The sequence below is a fragment of the Budorcas taxicolor genome, chromosome 13 (assembly GCF_023091745.1).
Source record: "Budorcas taxicolor isolate Tak-1 chromosome 13, Takin1.1, whole genome shotgun sequence".
In the NCBI taxonomy this organism is placed as follows: domain Eukaryota; kingdom Metazoa; phylum Chordata; class Mammalia; order Artiodactyla; family Bovidae; genus Budorcas; species Budorcas taxicolor.
Window position 1 is genome coordinate 36,333,489 of NC_068922.1, and position 21,317 is coordinate 36,354,805.

At 39.0% G+C, this 21,317-nt stretch overlaps 1 protein-coding gene across 1 annotated transcript in view; it reads left to right on the top strand.

Moving 5' to 3' along the window:
* The first annotated feature begins 3,609 nt into the window (after window positions 1–3,609).
* ODAD2 (outer dynein arm docking complex subunit 2) overlaps window positions 3,610–21,317 on the top strand; it is a 158,058-nt gene continuing 140,350 nt past the window's right edge. Inside the window, exons 1-6 of the mRNA XM_052650822.1 lie at window positions 3,610–3,833; window positions 9,930–10,087; window positions 12,399–12,600; window positions 13,227–13,333; window positions 13,500–13,636; window positions 16,402–16,518. Coding sequence (XP_052506782.1) covers window positions 3,610–3,833; window positions 9,930–10,087; window positions 12,399–12,600; window positions 13,227–13,333; window positions 13,500–13,636; window positions 16,402–16,518 — 945 coding nt within the window. The remainder of the gene's footprint in view (window positions 3,834–9,929; window positions 10,088–12,398; window positions 12,601–13,226; window positions 13,334–13,499; window positions 13,637–16,401; window positions 16,519–21,317) is intronic.

Here is a 21,317-nt window from a genome sequence, read left to right on the forward strand (position 1 = left end):
CTTCCTCGCGCCTGTCTCCGTCCTCCCAGGCCAGGACCGCGGCCTCCCGCGCAAATACTTGACTCGACTTGACTCAGTTCGAGAACCGGCTGGTGCCATCCTTGCGCATCTCCATATCGGGTCTGTTTGTTTTTATTCCAGGGCTCGGTTCCTGTCAGCCCTGAAACCAATCTTTTTGCAGATTTCATCGCCTGGTATCCTCGTTCTCTGGCCGCCAGCGCAGGCACTGCTCCTAACCCGCTAGATCTAAAGAGTGGACGCTTATATTCCCTAGTCTCGTAAAGAATTGAGTTTTGCTTCTGCCCAGGTGTCCCAGAAGTTATTCACGAATGGGTTTTATTTTATAAATGATACTGGAGGCTTGCAACGGACCCTTAAAAAGAAAAAACAAAGTGTTGATGAGTAGACAATATGAGTGTAAAGTGATTTTTCAGTTTATGGAAACAAACATGCACAAAAACCTTTTCCATTGTCATTGTTAAATTTCAAAATCTTGGTTTAACTCAAAATAAGTGCTATGTATTCACTTATGTTCATTGTAACCATGGTTCTCAGGCCCTAAGATCTCATGGATTGGCGCTGGGTGTAAACGTCTCATCAACCTATCTTGATAAAAAAATTAGTGTTTAAATTTTTGGAACATTACTGGAATTAGAGGAATAAATGCTGTAGCTTTTGTTCTCCTTGCAAATTAAGAGGTCATTAGAAATTCTCATACTTAGGAAAAAAAATACAAGACTACTCGTTTTTTCTTTTAAAAACTCAGTTGGGTCTGCAAAGCCTTTTTTAAAAAAAAATCTTTTATACATGGTCTTCTTTTTGCTATTCTGTTCCACTTTTTTCCCCTTAATACTAATTCTAATAATATTGTGCTTGTCTTCTGGATGGTCATAGGCTCACTTTTTGTTGTTTATTGACTAAGTCATGTCCAACTCTTTGCAACCCCGTGGGTTGTAGTCTGCCAGGCTCCTCCTCTGTCCATGGGGTTAACCCAGCAAGAATACTGGAGTGCGTTGCCACTCCTGGAGTTCCTTCTCCAGGGAATCTTCCTGACCCAGGGATCGAGCCTGCATCTCCTGCTTGGCAGGCAGATTCTTTACCACTGAGCCACCAGGGAAGCCCCAGTTTTTTCTTAGGCCTTCTTAGGTCAAACCTGTCCATTGCTGCAGCTCCTGGGTTTCTTAGACTCAGAAAAACAATTTGAATAGTATCAAATATGTTACACACGTTCGTAGAAAAATTTATCATGATAAAAAAAGGAACTTTTTGCATTTCTTAGCTCCTTTTTAAGTGTCTTCCAGAAAATTAGTGTCTGGTATGTGGACTGCTATAGCCTTATGTAATTTCACATTTTTTTTTTAAAAAAGGTACAAGAAGGAAATGATTTAAATAACTTTATAAACTGAAACAAATTTACCTTTAGTTTAAAAACAAACAGAACCATCCACCTGAGCCTTTCCGTATGAAATAGATCTATCTGCACTTTATTTCATAGTATTGGGAAACTCAAAAGAGTGTCACACATAAACATCAGTGCTTGCGTATGTGTTCAGAATCTAGCAATAGAAACTGGAATACTAAAATGAATGCACAGAACAAATTTATACATTTTTGGTATTCATTTTATTTCACTAGCAGTTTTACAGATATACATATGTATGTGTATGTATATTATGTGTATGTATGTATATTACATTGTTCTAAACTTTTTCTGATCCAATACTTGCTTCTTATAATATTTTGTAATGCTCACTTTACTCTTCTGAAATCAAAATCATAGTTTTAAATCTCAATGGTGCTCTAACTGTAAAATAAAAGAAGATAATTGTAATAAAATATCAGTATGCAAATGCTCAGGTAGCAGAATATAATGAAGCCTGGTGTGCTGAAGTCCATAGGGTCACAAAGAGTTGGACACAACTCAGCGACTGAACAACAAAATCAGTTACTCCAGCCTTATGTTGAATTGCTGTGTATGCAGTGACCCCAAATCCAGTCATGTCACAAACTTAAATTGTGTGACTAGAATTTCAGTCAATGATATGATTTTGCAAAATGCTGACCTCCTGGTAAAGGTCCATATAAAATAAGTATTTACAACCATCCTTTGATTTATATGGTAGTTTCAATTCTGGAAAATTGAGTGCATATTTAAACTGTGAAAAATCCTTTGTGATTATTTGTAAAGTAGCAATAGGTTGTAGGCTCAGGTATGAATTATCTGAAATTGGTTACGTGCTAAATGTTGGAGGTTGCATCATAGTTCTTCCTTCTAGGGAACTGTCTTGCACATGGCAGGACACCTGGCATTCTCTGTCTTCATCACTAAGTGCTCACAATGTCCCCTATCGTTTTGGTAAGAAAACATCTGTACGATACTTCTTCACTGCTGTTCAGCAGCCAATACTGCCCAGTCAAGGACCTCTGATCTAGATGTCCCTGATACTGGATTTGAAGATATAACAACAGAAAGGAAAGTAAAATCTCCAAACCATTTCTATAAAATCTTGGTTCTGAGCTTTTGTAATAATTATGGGAAGCAGGAAGCTAGTTATATTTTTTATTTAACTTTTAAACCATTCTTCTATTATTCCAGGTGAAAGGTTTTAATGATCAGTGTTAATTGCCAAAGAGAAAATAAACAAGTATAGATTATTTGAAAAAAAAGACAAAGTTCCATAATATAGTAATATCAGGACTTATTTATTAACTTGGCTCTTATTTAAGTGTGCAGATAATGTTATCTTTTCAGATACCTCTTTTAAAGGCTAATTTTATTGAAAGTGAAATTTATTTCAATTTGTTTTACATTTTAATGCTAGAATCCTCTGATAATCAATTTAGATAAACAGGCTAAAAAGATTCTCATTCATGCTCACATTTGCTCTTAAGTTATGAATTATGATAAAATATTCTGAGCAGGATATATGCAGGGAGTATGGAATTTGAATTACTCAAATATGTTGACTAATACCATCAATATGTACCTTACCAATTTTCAGAAAAAAAATTCTATTTTACTTAATGTTCTTATTCCATTTTTTATGAATTCTGATGGCATTTGGGGAACTTTCATCAGCCAGCATTGCACAGATACAGATACATGTTACAACAAAGAATGACAGAATTCAGTTTAATAGCATAATTCTAAACAACGTGTGACCCAGCTCAAAAGAGCATCTCTTATAATCGCTGGCCCCAGCAGAGCTGCAAACCAGAAGCCATGCCTCCTCCGATTCTTTTTTTTCCTCTCTTGGACTTTCCTGTTTCTATTTTCTGACCGGAATTCTCTGTCTTAGGCTGAAAATGAGAAAGACGTTGTTCATTCCAGGGCAGGCAGATACTGGAAAATCTTTATGTCCTTGGGTCTGATTTACTTAAAGCTGGTTCAGGGAACATTAACTATTTTATTGACTTGAAGAGCAATTGGATAATTAAAAAAAAAAATCCGTCTCTAAGATGAACAAGCAGAATGTGGGTTGGGTAAGTACTAGCTTAAAATCTTGAAAATGAGAAATGTTCCGCTAGGAAGATGGATGCTATTATCTCTCTCTCTCTGCTCTGATGCAGTGTGTGTGCTGAGCTCAGGTTTGAACATCGTGGAATCCCATGGGCGTGGCACTGACCAGGTCTGCTCAGTGGACTGCTGCGGGGCATGGGGCTAAGACCCTGGAAGTTACTCCTCTCAATGAGGCTATAGTGAAGGAAATTATTATGTTTGTGGAGAGTTTTATCTATAAATATCCCCAAGAGGCAAACTATGTTTTTGTAGAACCGCTGGAATGGAAAACAAATTTGGATCCCTCGGCATTTGGATCAGGCTATGCTGTCAGGTAAGCCAGTGAATTGCTTCTAGAGTTTAATGTCTTCGGTTGCATGTTTTTTATTGATTGGTTGTAGGTTTAAGGCAAATCGCTTAACCTGGGTGAATCTCAGAAATCTCAGAAACCTGGAGGCACTTGGGTGAAATCTGAGGATGTGTAGTTTGGCCAATACCCTGTTTATCTAATTATTACATTTGAATTTTCTTTTGATAGGGAATATGTTTCCAGGTCACTGCACTCCCCAACATTTGCTGTTGCTTTGTGAATGGTCTTTCCACTCACACGAACTGCCAGATGCCACCAGGCATTGGTTTCATGACCTGAGATAAAGACAAAACCCCTTCTGGTATTTAAATCTGTAAAATCTGTGGGGCAGCAAAGGGAGAATGGTACATTTTGCTTAATATAAGGAAAAGACTTCTTAACAATTGGCATTGTCCTTAAATGAGAACCTTCCAAATCTGAGATTCAAAAAAAGAATCCTACCTCCACCTCAAACAGCAGGCTAGCAATTTATCTCTTTTGATCATAGCTAAATATATATTTTATATGAATTACATAGGTTTATATAAATATAATTATACTTGTATAAAATGTATTCTGTAAGTATACATTGTAGATGATAAATATATGTAAATTCATATATTCTTTTTTTGGGGGGTCACCTTTAGTTTATGTGTCACTTTAGGCATTCTGACCCTCTTCCTTTGTTCCTCTTCAGTTGTGCATATGAACTTTTAAAGTCTGATCTTATGAAAAACAGTTCTCTGGCCAAAGTTTGCTATACATGCCTTTTCCATTTGGGATTATTTTTGAGCATAAACTCAGAATTTAATTTTTAGAACTGTAAAATCATTCTTTTTTTTTAAAGTCTTTATTGAATTTGTTACCATATTGCTTCTGTTTTATGTTTTGGGTTTTTGGCCCCGAGGCATGTGGGATTTTAACTCCCTGATTGGGAATCAAACCTGTACCCCTTAACTGGAAGTCTTAAATCACTGGACCACCAGGGAAGTCCCTGGAAAATCATTCTTGAACTTTATTTCAAGGGCGCTTTGGTTCTGATATCATGGTCTATTTTCTCTCTGAATTTTCAGAAATCTTTTTTTTAAATTATATTTTATGTTTAACTGTGCTAATGGTCACTTTCTCCCAAAGTGTTTTATTTCTCTCACCTGAGTTCAGTGTAGCATCAAGCCGGATGTTTACACATTTTGACACCATGTATGTTTTGAACCAGCTACCCCTTTGTTGTCTTGCTTCTGTCAAGCTTACCATGCAGCTCTTCAGTGGGCCAGTTTTTCTATTTGTCATTCCTGTTTCTGACCTTGGTTGATGATCTCTTTGATGATGGAAGAAATGAGAGGTGTGATAGTAGCCGTTGCTGCATAGGGTGGAAACTATTCCTGTGTGTCTTGATGGAAACCAGGTAGATACTGACTGACCCAAAGAAGGCAAAAGATATAGCTGAGATTTTGGTGTTCATTGTCATTTAGTTGCTAAGCCATGTCCGACTCTTGCGACCCCATGGACTGTAGCCCACCAGACTCCTCTGTCCGTGGGATTCTCCAGCCAAGAACACTGGACTGAGTTGCCATTTCCTTCTCCAGGGGATCTTTCTGACCCAGGAATTGAACCTGGGTCTCCTGCGTTGCAGGCAGATTCTTTACTGACTGAACTATGAGGGAGTGAAGGAGAACACCAAATGCTCTCACATCCAGGTCTTGACCCACTCTGTGCTCTATCCCTTAAACCAAGGAACCTTCAGCACCCAAAGTCACGTGGTGTTTGGTCCATCCAGCAGCACATCACGTGATGTAAACCAGCGATGCCCTCAATGGCAAGAATAACATGTAATTAAACAGTCCCTCTGCCTCTTTCTTTGCTCTTTGGTTCATATGTACTCTTTTGCTTAGCTGCAGGGCCTTAGAACACATTTATTCATTTATTTAAAGTGGAGGAAGCCCCCTAGTCAAGATTCATATCTGTAAGACCACGTGGATACCCAAGTCATCATCAGAATTTAAGCCTGGAGTTTCCAGACATGTTTCTACCAAATAGTAATACCCTTGGATGTTTCAGAACAAAGGTAGATTCTTCTTGGGGTGATTCATTCTCTCAGCCATCTTCTTCCAAAGCAAGGCAATTTTCATCTATACCAAAACTCTGTTAAAGCAGCCAAATGACCGCCCCCCCCCCCAGCTTTTGCTGATCTCTGCGGATATATTGGAGACCACACTTTTATGTGTGGCCTTACTTCTCAGTTGCTGTGCATCCCCAAGAGCACACTCTGTAGCCGTCAACACAGGTGTGATGAGCCTTCTTCTGAGCTTGACTTGTTGGCATATGATGTCGAAACTGATCCTTTAGTCATACAGTGAGAAGTTTTATGTTTCATCCCCCATCTTCTTTCCTTTTGTGCAGTTGGTTATTAGTTGACTAGATAAGCACTAAAGAGATTCTGTTATCTCCTTTAGACTCATTCCCGAGGTGCACCTGTTCATCCTGTATTATCTCTCCACATTCAGTGTTGAGGAGGAAATATCTCTGCTTTCATTTTGATGGAAATCGTAGGTCTCTTTTATCAGTTTCCAGTTGTTTTTTTTTTTTGTTATCACACAGGATGAGATTAATAATCTTCCTAAAACACCTTCCATGAATCCCAAGTCACTGTAAATTAAGGACAGGTGACAGCACTCAGTGGTGACACTATCTGTGGGTGATACCCAGAACTTAGTTACTTAGAGACTCTACAGGGTAGCTTGGGCATTTTTTTCTTGTTTTAAAAAAATTCTGTTTTATATTAGAGCATTGTTGATTATCAATGTTGTGTTAGTTTCAGGTGGACAGCAAAGTGCTAAGTACTCTGTAATAGCCTAAATGGGAAAAGAATTTGAAAAATAATCGATTCCTGAATATGTATAATTGCTAGTTATTTTTGAATAGTTTTTTATTTGCTCATTTGCCATCTGTAAATCCCTGTTAGTGCTATGTATGTTAAGTCCTTTGCCCCTTTTCTTTTTTATAATTTTTATTGGAGTATAATTGCTTCACCATGTGTGTTTCTACTGTACAGCAAAGTGAATCAGCTATACGTATACATACATCCCCTCTTTATTGGACTTTTTCCCATTTAGGTCGCCACAGAGCATGGAGTCCAGTTCCCTGTGCTATACAGTAGGTTCTCATTAATTGTCTATTTTATACACAGTATCAACAGTGTACCTGTCAGTCCCAATCTCCCAGTTCATTCCACCTCCTCTTTCTCCCTTAGTATCCATATTTTTTTTTAATTGGGTAAGCATTCAGAATCACTTGGTGAAAATGATGTTACCTGTTCTTTCCTCCCCTCTGGTAGAACTAGGATTTTTGAATCATGTCTGCTTGAATATTGCTGTATGTTAGTTGTGAGTGACTGTCTGCTGTGTCTCAGTTGTTATAAATAAATGATTTGGGAGAAATTATATGCTGATATAAGTTCTGTGTGGATGAGACATCAAGACGTTGAAGCAGGACACCTCCTCTATTGGAAATGCACATTTCACATCCAATTCATACCTTTATGGTCCTTAATCTTCTGATCAATATCACTAAGGGCTGAAACACGTGATCTCCAGCCTTAAAATGGTATTGTTCGATGAGACAATGATTTTATTTTGATAAAATTTCAAAGTCACAGATCAGTGGCCTGAAATTCTGTTACTGAACTCTTTGCTTCCCATCCCTGAGAGTTACTGAATAGTTTCTCAACTATAGCCTTATTTCCTGTTACTATTCAGATGTATATCTGTGGAGTAACTACTGTGTTCTGGACATGGAACTTGACTTTGGGGATTAAATAAATGAGACATTTTTCCTGCTCTCTATTGTATAAGCTGAGCATTTTTAGCTCCCTCCTCAATTCCAGTTTAAAAGTCTCTTGATCAGGTCGATGGATTTCATTTCTTCTGTTATTCTTAACCTTATCAAGATGTCTACAGTAGTTTTCTTCCAAAGAGCTCTGTCTTCAGGGCTAGAGACTGCGAGCCTGAAATGGGAGCCTGCTTTTCAAGAATCTTCTCGGTCGCCGGCATTTTAGCCCCTCCGGCTCTGTTCAGCTGCAGGCTTCAGCTGGCAGGACAATGAAACATGTCCCCATGCCCTGCCATTCTCCTGGTCTCCCCAGGAGTTTCACTTTCTCAAGGTCAGGAGCTTGATCCTGTGGATATTCATTCTGCCTGTGACTTCATCCTCTCCTCATCCCTTCTGTACCAGTGGCCCTGCCCACAGGCCTCTAAGACCACTCCTCAGTCCTAAGGGAGTTCTTTCAAAAGCTTTATTCCAGGGAAAATAAACATTCTGTAAATTATGCCCAGCACTGGCAAATCTAAAACCGTTTTGCTCCTTCATTTATTCCTCGTGCATCTGTCACACACCTTCTGTGTGCAGTTCCTCTTCAAGGTCCTGGGAACAGAGCAGTGGGGGAGACTAATGAAGCTCCTGTCTTCCCTTCTGGTTGCTGCTACAGCAAATTACAATGCACTTAATGGCTTAAAACAACATGGATTTAAATCTTACAGTTCTGAAGGTGACAAAATTTCTAAAAATGAGTGTGGGCAAGTCTATGTTCCTTCATTCTTGCCTTCTGCAGCTTCTAGAGGCCGCTTGTATCCCTCAGCTTGTGGCCTGCATCACTGAACCCTGTTTCCATTGTCATGTTGCCATCTCTGACTTGACCCTGCTACCTGCCTCTTCTGAAGATCCCTTTGATTACATTGACCCACCTAGATACCCCAGAGCAGTTGTCTCATCTCACAGTCTTTAATGTCAGCCATCTGCATAGTCCCTTTTGCCATATAAGGTTTAGGGACACCCCCCATCCCCCAGTTTTGACCCTCTTCCTATTTTAGTGAAATAGTAATTGACTGAGTCTGTCGATTTACTTTTTATGATGAACTGTCAGCATCTCACAACTGTTTATCTGTGTTACAATTTAAAATAGCAGGTCTTGAGACTTGCCTGGTGGTTCACTGGTTGAGATTTTTGCCTTCCAATGCAGGGCTTCCCTGGTGGCTCAGACGGTAAAGAACCTGCCTGTAATGCAGGAGACCCAGGTTTGATCCTTGGGTCGGGAAGATCCCCTGGAGGAGGGTATGGCAACCCACTTCAGGATTCTTGCCTGGAAAATCCCCATGGACAGAGGAGCCTGGCAGGCTATAGTCCTTAGGGTCACAAAGAGTTGGATGTGATTGAGTGACTAAGTACAGCAGGGAGTGAGGGTTCCATCCCTGGTCAGGGAACTAGATCCCCACATGCCTCAGCTAAGACCCAGTACAACCAAATAAATAAATAGATACATATTTAAAAAATAAAAAAATCAGATGTGAACACTTTTACTAGAGATTATCAGTATGTAATGAAAAACTGGGCAGTTTACGTAATGTTGTAAGTAGTATACCTATATCATGGCCATGAAAAAAATCTTAATATTTTAGAAATGACAACCTAAAAAAGTTAAAATGGGAAAAATACTGATCTAAGAGAGCTAACAATTTCTGATCAGGATAAAGCCTAGTTAGAAAAACTGCTTGTTATCCTAAAGTAAACCAAATTAGGGGTTTGGAGGGGGGAAATAATCCACAGAGAGGATCTAGTTTGTCTTTTTTCATAGCACTTTTTTTTGGCGGGGGGTCTCAGAAACAGTAGCCAAGAAAGTTCCTAACCACTAATTACTGTGGTGTAAAAATTTTATAAATAAAATACCATTGGAAATCCACAAAACATAAATGATTCCCACAGAACTAGTGATTTTAAAGTAGATGTCCAATGCATTATTACAAAAACAAAACCCCAAACTGTGAGTTTACACAGATATTCAGGAGATTGCTAAAAAATTTTTTTCCTGGATATATCATATTGCTGAAGAAGTTTGGGGATTTAAGGGCCTAAAACTGGATGAAAGTGGGAAAATAGATGAGCTTCTAACAAGACCTATTTATATTCTCTGTATTTTATCATGAGACATGGAAATAATGTGTTGAGATGTCTTAAATTAACTTCTACTGGCATTCAGGTAACCCTCAGCCTTCAAGAAAAAAAACATTTTTTTTTTTTTTCATTTTTTAGTGGAACAACAGTCAAGTCAGAAGAAGTTGATAAAAATGGAGAGCCTTTGCTATATCTCTCTGTACCACAAATTAAAATTAGGAGCTTTGGGCAGCTGTCACGTATGTTATATATTGCTAAAAATATGAAGCTGAAGGAAGCACAAGCATGTATTGAAGGTAATATTTATACTCCACTCTGTGATTTGAACTTTCAGAAACATAATCTTCGGGGCTGGGGAGGGAATCATTTGTTATAGTCTCTTGAAAAAGTTCTCTAAACTAAAAGGTAAAAAGTACTAAGTTCATCTTCATAAAAATGTCCTTGATTTTTCTAGGCTGAAATGTTATGTTCATATCAGCTTTCCACTTTAAATGAAAACCCTAATGCTTTACCATTAGTCAACTTCTAGATTTCTAATCTCTGTGTGTGGTTTAAAGCGAGCCTTCTTAGTTTCTGGAAAGACCTGTGGCCTTTAAGGTTCATGTCAGGGAAAGAGACAGATGTCCAGGGCCAGTGTTAGGAGCCATCCTCTCTCATTCTGCTGTACCAGATGGTGATCAGTTTCCTTTAAAATGAACGTAGCCCCTTCCTTTAGCAGACAACCCATAATAATCTCACTTCCCATTTGTCTCAGCCCAAATATTCAGCTTTCTGTGAATCATTACATTCATTCAGTGGGAAATATTTTTCCTCTTCACTAAAGTTATAGAATGTTATTCTTATTGCCTAATCATCTGACATGCAAAACAGAATGTGATTGCCTGCTATAACTGGGCTTTAAATATTTCTTATGAGTAGAAATACCTAACAGTAGGTAATTATGTCATGTGTGTGCTTTGCTTCTTTGTGATCATGTGACATGTGGTTCCCAGGCATAATGTACATGGGTTCTGTCTCTCATCATTCTTTGCCATTATCTGTGTCTGTGAGGTAGAAAGTTGCTCATTTTATATTCTTTTAATTTTTTGAAAGATGTGAACCTTAGGACAGCAGCTGCTTTTTATGCCTTGTCTACTCCTCCTGTACATCAAAGCTACTTTTCTGAGGACGGATGATATCTTGAGAATAAAACTGAATTTTAGAAGAGTTAATTGAGGGCACAGCCCATTCATTAAATTCAACTTAATCTGTAAACTTAAATCCACAAAGTGTTATATACCCAATCTGGCTAATTATGCAACTTTTGCTGCATTTTGCCCTTTCTGTAAGAGTTCTAGGTAAAGCTCTTAGTTTTAGGTCCAAATTGTATAGTACCTGGCAGTTTGGAAGTCAGCTTGTGTCTTTCCCCAGAATTCACCTAATATTTCTCTTCATAATCTTTAGAGATGACAGTTGTAAGGTGATGAATGGAGATGCTCACTAAGTGCTTGGTCCCTGGGTCTCCTTCTCGTGATGCCGCACCCTACCCCATGCAGGTTTTTCTCACAGCCCCCAGCCTCTCCTGCTAACAGTCCATTTCCTGTGGGAAAGTTAAAAACCATTGCTGTCTTCTCTTCATGTCCATCAGGTCATGCTTTCTGAATTAGTTCCATGGGCATTGCCCCTCAATCCAAATGCATACATATTTTCATCTGACTTGAATTTTTCCTTCCTAAACATGGTTTTGCCCGTTTCTCCCTCATTTTCATCCATATAGTTTTTTGAAAGTGTTAGTGGCTTAGTCATGTCCAACTTTTTGTGACCCCCATGTACTGTAGCCCACCAGGCTCCTCTGTCCGTGGGATTCTCCAGGCAAGAATACTGGAGTGGGTTTCCTTTCCCTTATCCAGGTGATCTTCCCAACCCAGGAATTGAACCTGGGTCTCCTGCATTGCAGGCAGACTATTTACTATCCGAGTCACCAGGGAAGCCCCAATTTGGCCTTTATTAAATTCTGTTTTCAACATCTCTAGATTCAACTTTCAGCCTTGGTTATGAGTTGGTATTTAAAATTTTCACTATAATTTTAGCATTTAGGTAAATACTTGTTATATTTGTTTTCCCAGTTAACATCTAAGGACATTGGAAATATAAGCAGTTCAAACAGGTGGAAAAGATTGGCAATAGATCTGTAGACTGAGAAAAACATGCTATTTTGGAGAGAAAACATTTGTGAATACTGTTCACTGATACACACACAGTTCTAGTGATCATTTTTCTAAGGAGACCAATATTTCTCTATCTTCAAATCAATTCTGGATGTATTAATTGAATGCCTATTCTGAATAAGGCCCTATAGTCAGCTTAAACAGACCTCTTGGCTTCTGGCCTATTAGGGTGATGACATATATACATGATATTATAGCACAAGGCGAACATCTCAAGAGGAGTGAGAAAGTTTCTAAGTATAGTAGAATCTGCGAAATAGAACTTAATTCAAATTGGGTCAGTCAGAGAAAGTTTAATGAAATAAACATGTTAGAGTGGGCCCTAAAGGACTTGATATTGTATATGGCTCTAGTAATAGACAAGAAGAAGATAATTTTCAAAATTTACTTTTTTGGTCAGCAAACAGAAATCCAGTAGCAAAAATCTTGGGCTTGGATTGTAATATAATAAATGAAAAAAATGGAAACTCATTTGTATCTGGTATTCTTGACAAAATTACCAAAGATAATGATTCTGAAAATGAGATTAAGATGAAGATTGCCTTGCAACTCAAGCAGCTGGATCTGCACTTACTCAGTCATTCTCTGAAACATATTTCCTTGTGAGTCTTTCTTTTTTTTTTAAGAAACCTTTGAAAATGGGTTCTAAAAAGTACTTTTAGAGCCTTAGAGGAAAACATAAGAAAAATAATGTTTAGAAGTGTTTGCTATTGATTTAACATTACATTATTTGGAATAAAATTTCAGTTTTTGCATGAATATTTCTAGTTCCAAATAGTAAAATTTTCAGCTAAAACATTCTAGTAGAATTTCATCTAGTTCTGAAGCCATTATGTGGCTTTTTATCCCCAAAGTCTCTTAAATCATTAGATAAATTTTAAAATTATAATACACTTATCATGTAGAGTTTGTCAGATTTAAAACTTGTTCATCTTTCTAGTCTTTTCTAGTACTTTAATACTTTCATTAAGAAATGAAGTGACTATTTAAATGAGTATTTACATTCAACATTCTCAGCATTAAATGCAAATCACTAATTCTTTAATGTCTGGCAGTGTTATGAGATTGTAACATGGTTAAAATTCACTACAATTTTGTTGATGTATAATTTAACTGATATTTTAATTATAAAAACAATATTATCCAATATAATAGAATGTTTTCTTGTTGCTTTCTATGGATTCTCTTTTAAAGTATTTAAAATGAATTTCTTAAACATTTATTTCAGAGAAATACGATTAAATCCAGGGACTGTGAAGAATGACATAGAGCTGCTTAAACAGTTCTCAGGAAAGGGAGAACAGACAGTCTTGGAATCTATCGAGTACACCTCAGGTTCATGTTACATTCTGTTTATCTTCATAATTACATTTCAAAATGCTTCAATAGCTAAATATTTAAGAAACAAAAACTTGAAATATCAATCCTGTTTTTTGAAGCCAAGCTATGTTACAAGTTGAGGCTAAGGAGCTCCTTTTACTTGTGTGATAATTGGTTTCAGATTATGAATTTTCAAATGGATGTCGAGCCCCACCTTGGAGACAGATTAAAGGCGAAATTTGTTACGTGCTGGTGAAACCTCACGATGCTGAAACTTTGTGTGTTACTTGCAGCAAAGAAGGAGTGTTTTTAAATGGTGTAAGTAATTTTTTAAAAAAAACTAGTATTTACTTTACTCCTGAGGTTGATTTGTAAGTGCAGGCATGTCTCCAGGATTGAACCCCAAAACCAGGCAATTGAAGGATTGTCCTGTGGGAGTCAAGCAGATCCTTTTGCTGTGTTTGCTGCCTCAGTGTCCCCTACAGGTCCTCAGGTCAGCGTTCTAGGAAGTGACCTTCATAGTGACGCATTCGGCTATCTAAAACTAAAACCTCTTTAACATGATCAGTTCGCTGATTAATGATTCAAGTATTAGAGGGAAGAAAATAAGTCAAAAAAGGAGCTCCAAGGTAATGCAAAAGCCATAACTGGCTTCTGTCCTCAGCATTGATGGGACCAACAAAAGAGAGGAGGGGGTCCACAGAGGAGGGGCTCCTGCAGAGGGGACCCTGCTACCCAGGGAGGGGCTTCCAGGCTGTGCTGGGACCTCAGCATCTCAGGACAGTGCCTGCACGGAACTGGGACTTACACCTCTGAAGAGTGGGCCCTGCTTGCACTTGGTAGTGGTTCCTTAGATGCCCAGAGGATCCCCACAGAGCTGGGGCTCACACATCTGCAGAACAGGCACCTCCAGGCAGTGCTGGTCCCCTCGGAGCCCAGGTATCTCCCTGAAACCAGCTGGGGCCCCTGAAGAGTGGGTGCTGCCCACTTAGCAACTGGCATCTCAGGGGCTGAATAGGATTTGACAGAGCCGGGTCTCTGAGGAGGGGCCCCAGCAGCTGTTGCTGGTGTTCCTGAGGGATCCTGATGTGCCTGGTTCTGGGCCTCTGGGAAAAGCCCCCAGAAACTAGAACCAACTGTTGCTACTGGAAGCAACTGCCACTGTGGGGTGAGGGGCCGTTGCTGGGTGACTCTGAGAGGACGTAGGAGGGAGCAAGTCCCTCCTGCCTTGTCCAGCCTCCCCGGCGACCTCTCCCCTCTTGCTGACGGAAATTCAGCCGGCCTGGCAATGGAGAAACAGCTCTACAGACTTCGGCCCGAGTGTCAGCAGAGTGTGGGTGGGTGGCCCTCCACCTGAGGGAGGTGGCACATGGCCTTCTGAATCTTCTGGATTAAACCCTGGATGTTGAGGCCCACACCTACTTTACTGAACTTGGCTGGAAGGAGCAGCTCAGCTTTCTTCTCTGCAAAGCCCTGCCCTCGCTGTCTTCATGTAAACTTGGGACTCGCAGCAAAATTCTGCAGGGAGGATCCACCTTCTTAACGGGGACCCAGCCTTCCCAGAGGACTGTTTGGAGAGTGCTCATGCCTCGGCCTGGGTGGGTATCGAGATGCGGAGCCGTATTCTTAGTGGCAGGAGGCACTTTTAACCTGCCTTTCGGTGCTCGTCTTGTCAGTGTGACCCTGGGCTTGTTTCGGCACAGAGGAAGCAGAAAACCTAAATATGATTTTGCTTTCAGTTTGTTTTTATTAATAGAAAAGCAGAATATCCAATTGGAAAATAAGAGATTGAGAAAAAAAGAGGAATGGTCTTCTTTGGCCTTCCAGAGTGGGAAGAGGAGCCTTTGCTTCTATAAAAGGCTGTTGACGCACGTACAGCTTGGTTTGATATGGAAATACCCGGGTGTTCCTCAGCTTAATAAATGGAAGACAAGGAACTGAAGCTGTTCAGTAATCACAAGGAAATGTATTAGACACTACAGTTGATATGTATAACTATGTTATATGTGTGTGTATATATATACATATATATACACACAGGGGGCTCCCCTGATGGCTCAGGCAGTAAAAAATATTCCCCTCAATGCAGTTGGTTCGATCTCTGGGTTGGGAAGATCCCCTGGAGGAAGGAACGGCAATCCTCCTCCAGGGGACATGACAAAGAGTCAGACATAACTGAGCAACTGACACTTTCACTTTTCATATATATATGTGTATGTGTGTGTATGTATACATATATACACATATATGTATATATATGTGTACCATACATATATGTATATATGTGTGGTGTGCAACTCTGTGACCCCGTGGACTGAAGCCCACCAGGCTCCTCTGTCCACAGAATTCTCCAGGCAAGAATACTGGAGTGGTTACCTTTACCTCCTCCAGGGGATCTTCCTGACCCAAGGAATTGAACTCAGGTCTCCTGCATTGCTGTCTGAGCCACCTGGGAAGTTACATATATATACACATACACAGACACAGTTATATATGTAACATACTACAGTGTATGGGTATGTATATGTATATATATATGCAAACACACATATGTGGTATAGGAACAGGAATGGAAAGAGACAAGAAAGCCAGACAGAGGCCAAGGGAAGAGGGACAGATGGTACATGGAGGTCAAACCCCTGGAAAATGAGCCTATAGTAATCATGCTCCACACAGAATAAGAGCAGGCTGTGACCAACAGAACCATAGGCTTTTGTGTGGTAACATTCTCAACTCAGAGGCCTTTATGACTTCGTCAAAGTCTCATGAAGTCGTAATGCATTTTCACACGATAGAACAGTAGAGGGAAGGGGCTTTCAGGTCTCTACTGAAGCAGCAAGCCATGTGTCTAGAAGCCCTGTGTGTCTAGGAGGCCCTTGGTAAAGGCTTGCTGAATGAGTGAATAGATAAATGAATTTACATTATAGTAAGAGGGAAGGGTTTGCCTGCACGTTTCATGTGTAAAGACAAGCACATGGATCCTTTAGAGAAGAAAACATTACTTGTGGTTGGGTTGTGATTTATTGATCAGGTTCTTATGTTGCTAGTCCATTAATTACAGCACCACACTTTTTCTTCCAAAGGGCAAAACAGATGATGAAGGGCAAATTAATTATGAGAGAAAAGGAGAAATTTATAAAGACCTTGTCACACTTTTAAAAGAAAAATCAGCAATATTTTCAGAAAATATGTCTAAACAGGTAAGTTTTACAGTCTCTTTTGAACTTTTATATCATCCTAGTTTTTGGCTGCAACTTTCTGTAGTATAAAAAACTGGAGACTAATGCTGCCTTGTTTTGGACAGTTCTTTAAATTATTGGAGTGTTTTCCACAATATAGTATAAAGTAATACATGTTGTAAATGTAGCAATTTAAGAATGTTTCTGGTTTTCTTTAGGTGACAGGAATGATATTTCAAAGTGCTTTCTAAATAGGACTTTTTCATTTTCCGTTTTGAATTAATTACACTGAGAAGAAAGGACTCAGTCCTGGTAATGAACCCTTCATGTTTTGATTATTTTCATCCTTTCCGGGAATCCTATGATTTCTACCTAGTTGGACTGCTTTGATAAGTGTGTCAACTACATGTGCATAAGAACAGTGTTTATGTCTCCCATGGTTTATAAAATAGTGCTGAACAAAGAAATCAGTCAATGTGATATTTTGTTAAATAAAATTTTGGTTGAAGCTGATGTAGGTAGAAAACAAAATTCTAAGAATACTAACATGATCCACTTAGGTTCTGGGCTGATTCTCAGGCTGATGGCAGCTCTATAGACCCCCCAGCAAGAGCTCATTGATCAGGTTCATTGCGTTTCTGCTGCCGCTGCTTCTGCTCTATTTTCTTGCCAGACCGTTGTTATTCAGCGTGGCTCCTTGTCATCATTTCATGAATTCTTTTTGTTTGCTGGTCTTTGATCACCTGTTTCCTGGATCTCAGTTTTCCATTGTTGTTGTTATTGTCATAAAACGCATATATATGTAAAATACAAAATGTTCCATGTTAACCATTTTAAGTGTACCATCCAGTGGCATGAAGTACATTCACAAAGCTGTGCAACTGTTACTACTATTTCCAAATCATCTTCATCATCTGAAACTAAGCAACAGCTCCATTAAGCAATAACTCTTCCTTCCTTCTCCCCCTCAGTTCAGTCAGTTCAGTCACTCAGTCGTGTCCGACTCTTTGCAACCCCATGAATTGCAGCATGCCAGGCCTCCCTGTCCATCACCAACTCCCGGAGTTCACCCAAACCCACGTCCATCAAGTTGGTGATGCCATCCAGCCATCTCATCCTCTGTCATCCCCTTCTCCTCCTGCCCCCAATCCCTCCCAGGATCAGAGTCTTTTCCAATGAGTCAACTCTTCTCATGAGGTGGCCAGAGTACTAGAGTTTCAGCTTTAGCGTCATTCCTTCCAAAGAACACCTAGGACTCATCTTTAGAATGGACTGGTTGGATCTCCTTGCTGTCCATGGGACTCTCAAGAGTCTTCTCCAACACCACAGTTCAAAAACATCAATTCTTCAGCACTCAGCTTTCTTCACAGTCCAACTCTCACATCCATACATGACTACTGGAAAAACCATAGCCTTGACTGCTGCTGCTGCTGCTAAGTCACTTCAGTCGTGTCTGACTCTGTGTGATCCCACAGACGGCAGCCCACCAGGCTCCCCCATCCCTGGGATTCTCCAGGCAAGAACACTGGAGTGAGTTGCCATTTCCTTCTCCAATGTGTGAAAGTGAAAAGTAAAACTGAAGTTTCTCAGTCGTATCTGATTCTTAGTGACCCCATGGACTGCAGCCTACCAGGCTCCTCCGTCCATTGGATTTTCCAGGCAAAAGTACTGGAGTGGGGTGCCATTGCCTTCTCCTAGCCTTGACTAGACAGACCTTTGTTGGCAAAGTAATGTCTCTGCTTTTTAATATGCTATCTAGGTTTGTCATGACTTTCCTTCCAAGGAGTAAGCGTCTTTTAATTTCATGGCTGCAATCACCATCTGCAGTGATTTTGGAGCCCCCAAAAATAAAGTCAGCCACTGTTTCCACTGCTTCCCCATCTATTTCCCATGAAGTGATGGGACCAGATGCCATGATCTTCGTTTTCTGAATGTTGAGCTTTAAGCCAACTTTTTCACTCTCCTCTCTCACTTTCATCAAGAGGCTTTTTAGTTCCTCTTCACTAGCTCTTGGTAAACTCTAACCTACTTTCTGTGTCTATGCATTTACATATTCTACGTATTTCATATAAGTGGAATCATGCAAAATTTGTCCTTTTGTGTTTAGTATATTTTACATACCATAATGTTTTCAAGGTTCATCTGTGACGTGCCTGTATCTGAATGTCATTCCTTTTAATGGCTGGATGACATTCCATTTATGTATGTACCAAATTTTGTTTCTCTGTTCATCTTTTGATGGACACTGTTTTCCACCTTTGGTTATTGTGAAAAATACTATGAATATTGGTGTACAAGTATCTCTTTGAGTCCCTGTTTTCAGTTCTTTTTGGTGTACACATCAGGGTTGATTTTCTGGCTCATATGGTAATTATGTTTAACTTTTAGAGGAACCACCAAGTTGTTTTCACATCAGCTGAATCATTTTACATTCCCAATAGCAGTGTATGAAGATTCCAGCTTCTTTACATCCTCACCAACACCTGATCTTTTCTCTGTATTTGTGTTTACTATAGATATCCTAGTAAGTGTGAACATGGTGTATCCCATTGTGGTTTTGATTTGCATTTCCCTAATAATTAGTGATGTTGAGCATATTTTCATGTGCTTATTAGTGATTTGTATATCTTATTTGAAGAGATGTCTGTTCAAATCCTTTGTCCATTTTATAAAACTAAATTGTCTCATTTTTGAGCTGGAGTTCTTTATATATTGTGGATATTAATTCTTTATTAGAAGGTTTACAAATGTTTTCCCTTTTCCTGTGGGTTATCTTATCTTGGTAGTGCCCTTTGGTATAGAAATATTTTAAATTTTGATAAAGTTTGATTTATATTTTTTCTTTTGTTACTTGTGCTTTTGGTATCATATTTAAGGAACCATTGCTAAATCTGTCATAATAAAGATTTGCCCTTAACTTTTCTACCTTTCTACAATTTTTGTTTTAGTTCTCTCAAGTTTAGGTCTTTGATTCATCTGGAGTTAGGTTTTGTGTATAGTGTTAGGGTCTACCTTCACTCCTTTGCATATGGATGTTTGGTTTTCCCAGCACCATTTGTTTCAGAGATTATTCTTCCCCCACTGAATGGTCTTGTCATCCTCATTAAAAATAAATCAACTATAAATTTCAAGGCGTATTTTTAGGCTCTCAATCCAATCCCATCGGTCTGTATGTGTATCTGTATACCAGTCCCATACTCTTGACTATCATAGCTTTCTGTTAGTTTTGAAATCAGGAAGTATGAATCCTCGAACTTTGTCTTTGTTTTTTCAAGACCGTTTTGGTTATTTGGGGTCCCTTGACTTTCTGTGTGGATTTTAGTCTTGGTTTTACTATTTCTGAGAAAAACATCATTGAGATTTTCATAGGGATTGTATTGACTCTGTAGATTGCTTTGTATAGTATAGTCATCTTAATAATATTATCTTTTAACTGACGAATGTGGAATGTTTTCCCACTTGTTTATGTCTACTTTTCAGCAGTGTTTTGTAGTTTTCATGTAAGTCTTTTGTCTTTTTAGTTAAATTTATCCCTAAGTATTTTATTCTCTTTGATGCTTTCGCAAATAGAGTTGTTTTCTTAATTTCCTTTTTGATTGTCCACTGCTAGCATATAGACGATGACACCCTGCTCCAGTACTCTTGCCTGGAAAATCCCATGGATGGAGGAGCATGGTGGGCTGCAGTCCATGGGGTTGCAAAGAGTCGGACATGACTGAGCGACTTCAGTTTAACTTTTCACTTTCACTTTCATGCATTGGAGAAGGAAATGGCAACCCACTCCAGTGTTCTTGCCAGGAGAATCCCAGGAACAAGGGAGCCTGCAGGGCTGCCATCTATGGGATCGCACAGAGTCGGACACGACTGAAGTGACTTAGCAGCAGCAGCAGCAGCGTATAGAAATACAACTGATACTTGAATGTTAAAATCAGAAGTAATTTTTGACGTGAAATTCAAAATTGAATCCAGCTAATTTGCCAAATTTATTTAATACAGTTTCTTTTGAATCTTTAGGTTTTTCTACGTATAAGATCATGTCATCTGTGAACATTTTTTTTTCCCATTTGGATGTTTTAAATTTCTTTTTCTTACCAAATTCCATAGCTAGAACTCTCAGAACTATGCTGAATAGAAGTGGCGAAAGTAGATTCCTTGTCTTACTCCTGATCTTAGGGGAAATGCTTTCAGGCTTTTGCTATTGAATATGATGTTAGTTGTGGGCTTTCCATATATGGCCTTTATCGTCTCATCAGTTTTCTTTTTCTTGGTGTACCCCATCATTTTGGTAGTGCTTCCTGAGTAAAAGAGGCACATAGGAGGAGAAAAATTGATGGTTAGCATGTTTGAAAATATCTTTATTCTTCTCTCTTAGTTGTTGTTTCTGTAATGACAGTTTCAAAATAATTTTTTTCTTAGAATTTTAAAGGCATTTTCCTATGTGACCTGTTTGTTTTGGCTTTTCTCATATAATGAGCCTTTAGGATTTTCTCTTATCCCTGATGTTCTGTAATTTTCATGATGATATGGTTGGTGCTGGTTTCTGTTTGTTTTTCATTAATGATGACATATGTCTTTTAGAACTGGAAAATATTTTTGTATTACATCTTTAATCATTTTTTTCCCTCTCTGTTCTCTTTGTTCTCTTCATGAGATTCTAGTTGGATTTGAGGCCTCTGAGGTTGATCTTCTGATTTTCTTTTCTCTCGTACACCCCACCCCACTTTCTGGAAATACACCTTTACTTTGTCTTCCAAACATTGTGTAAATCTTTAAAATTTAAGCTTTCATATTTTAATGTTTTGTTTTGGGTGTTTATATTT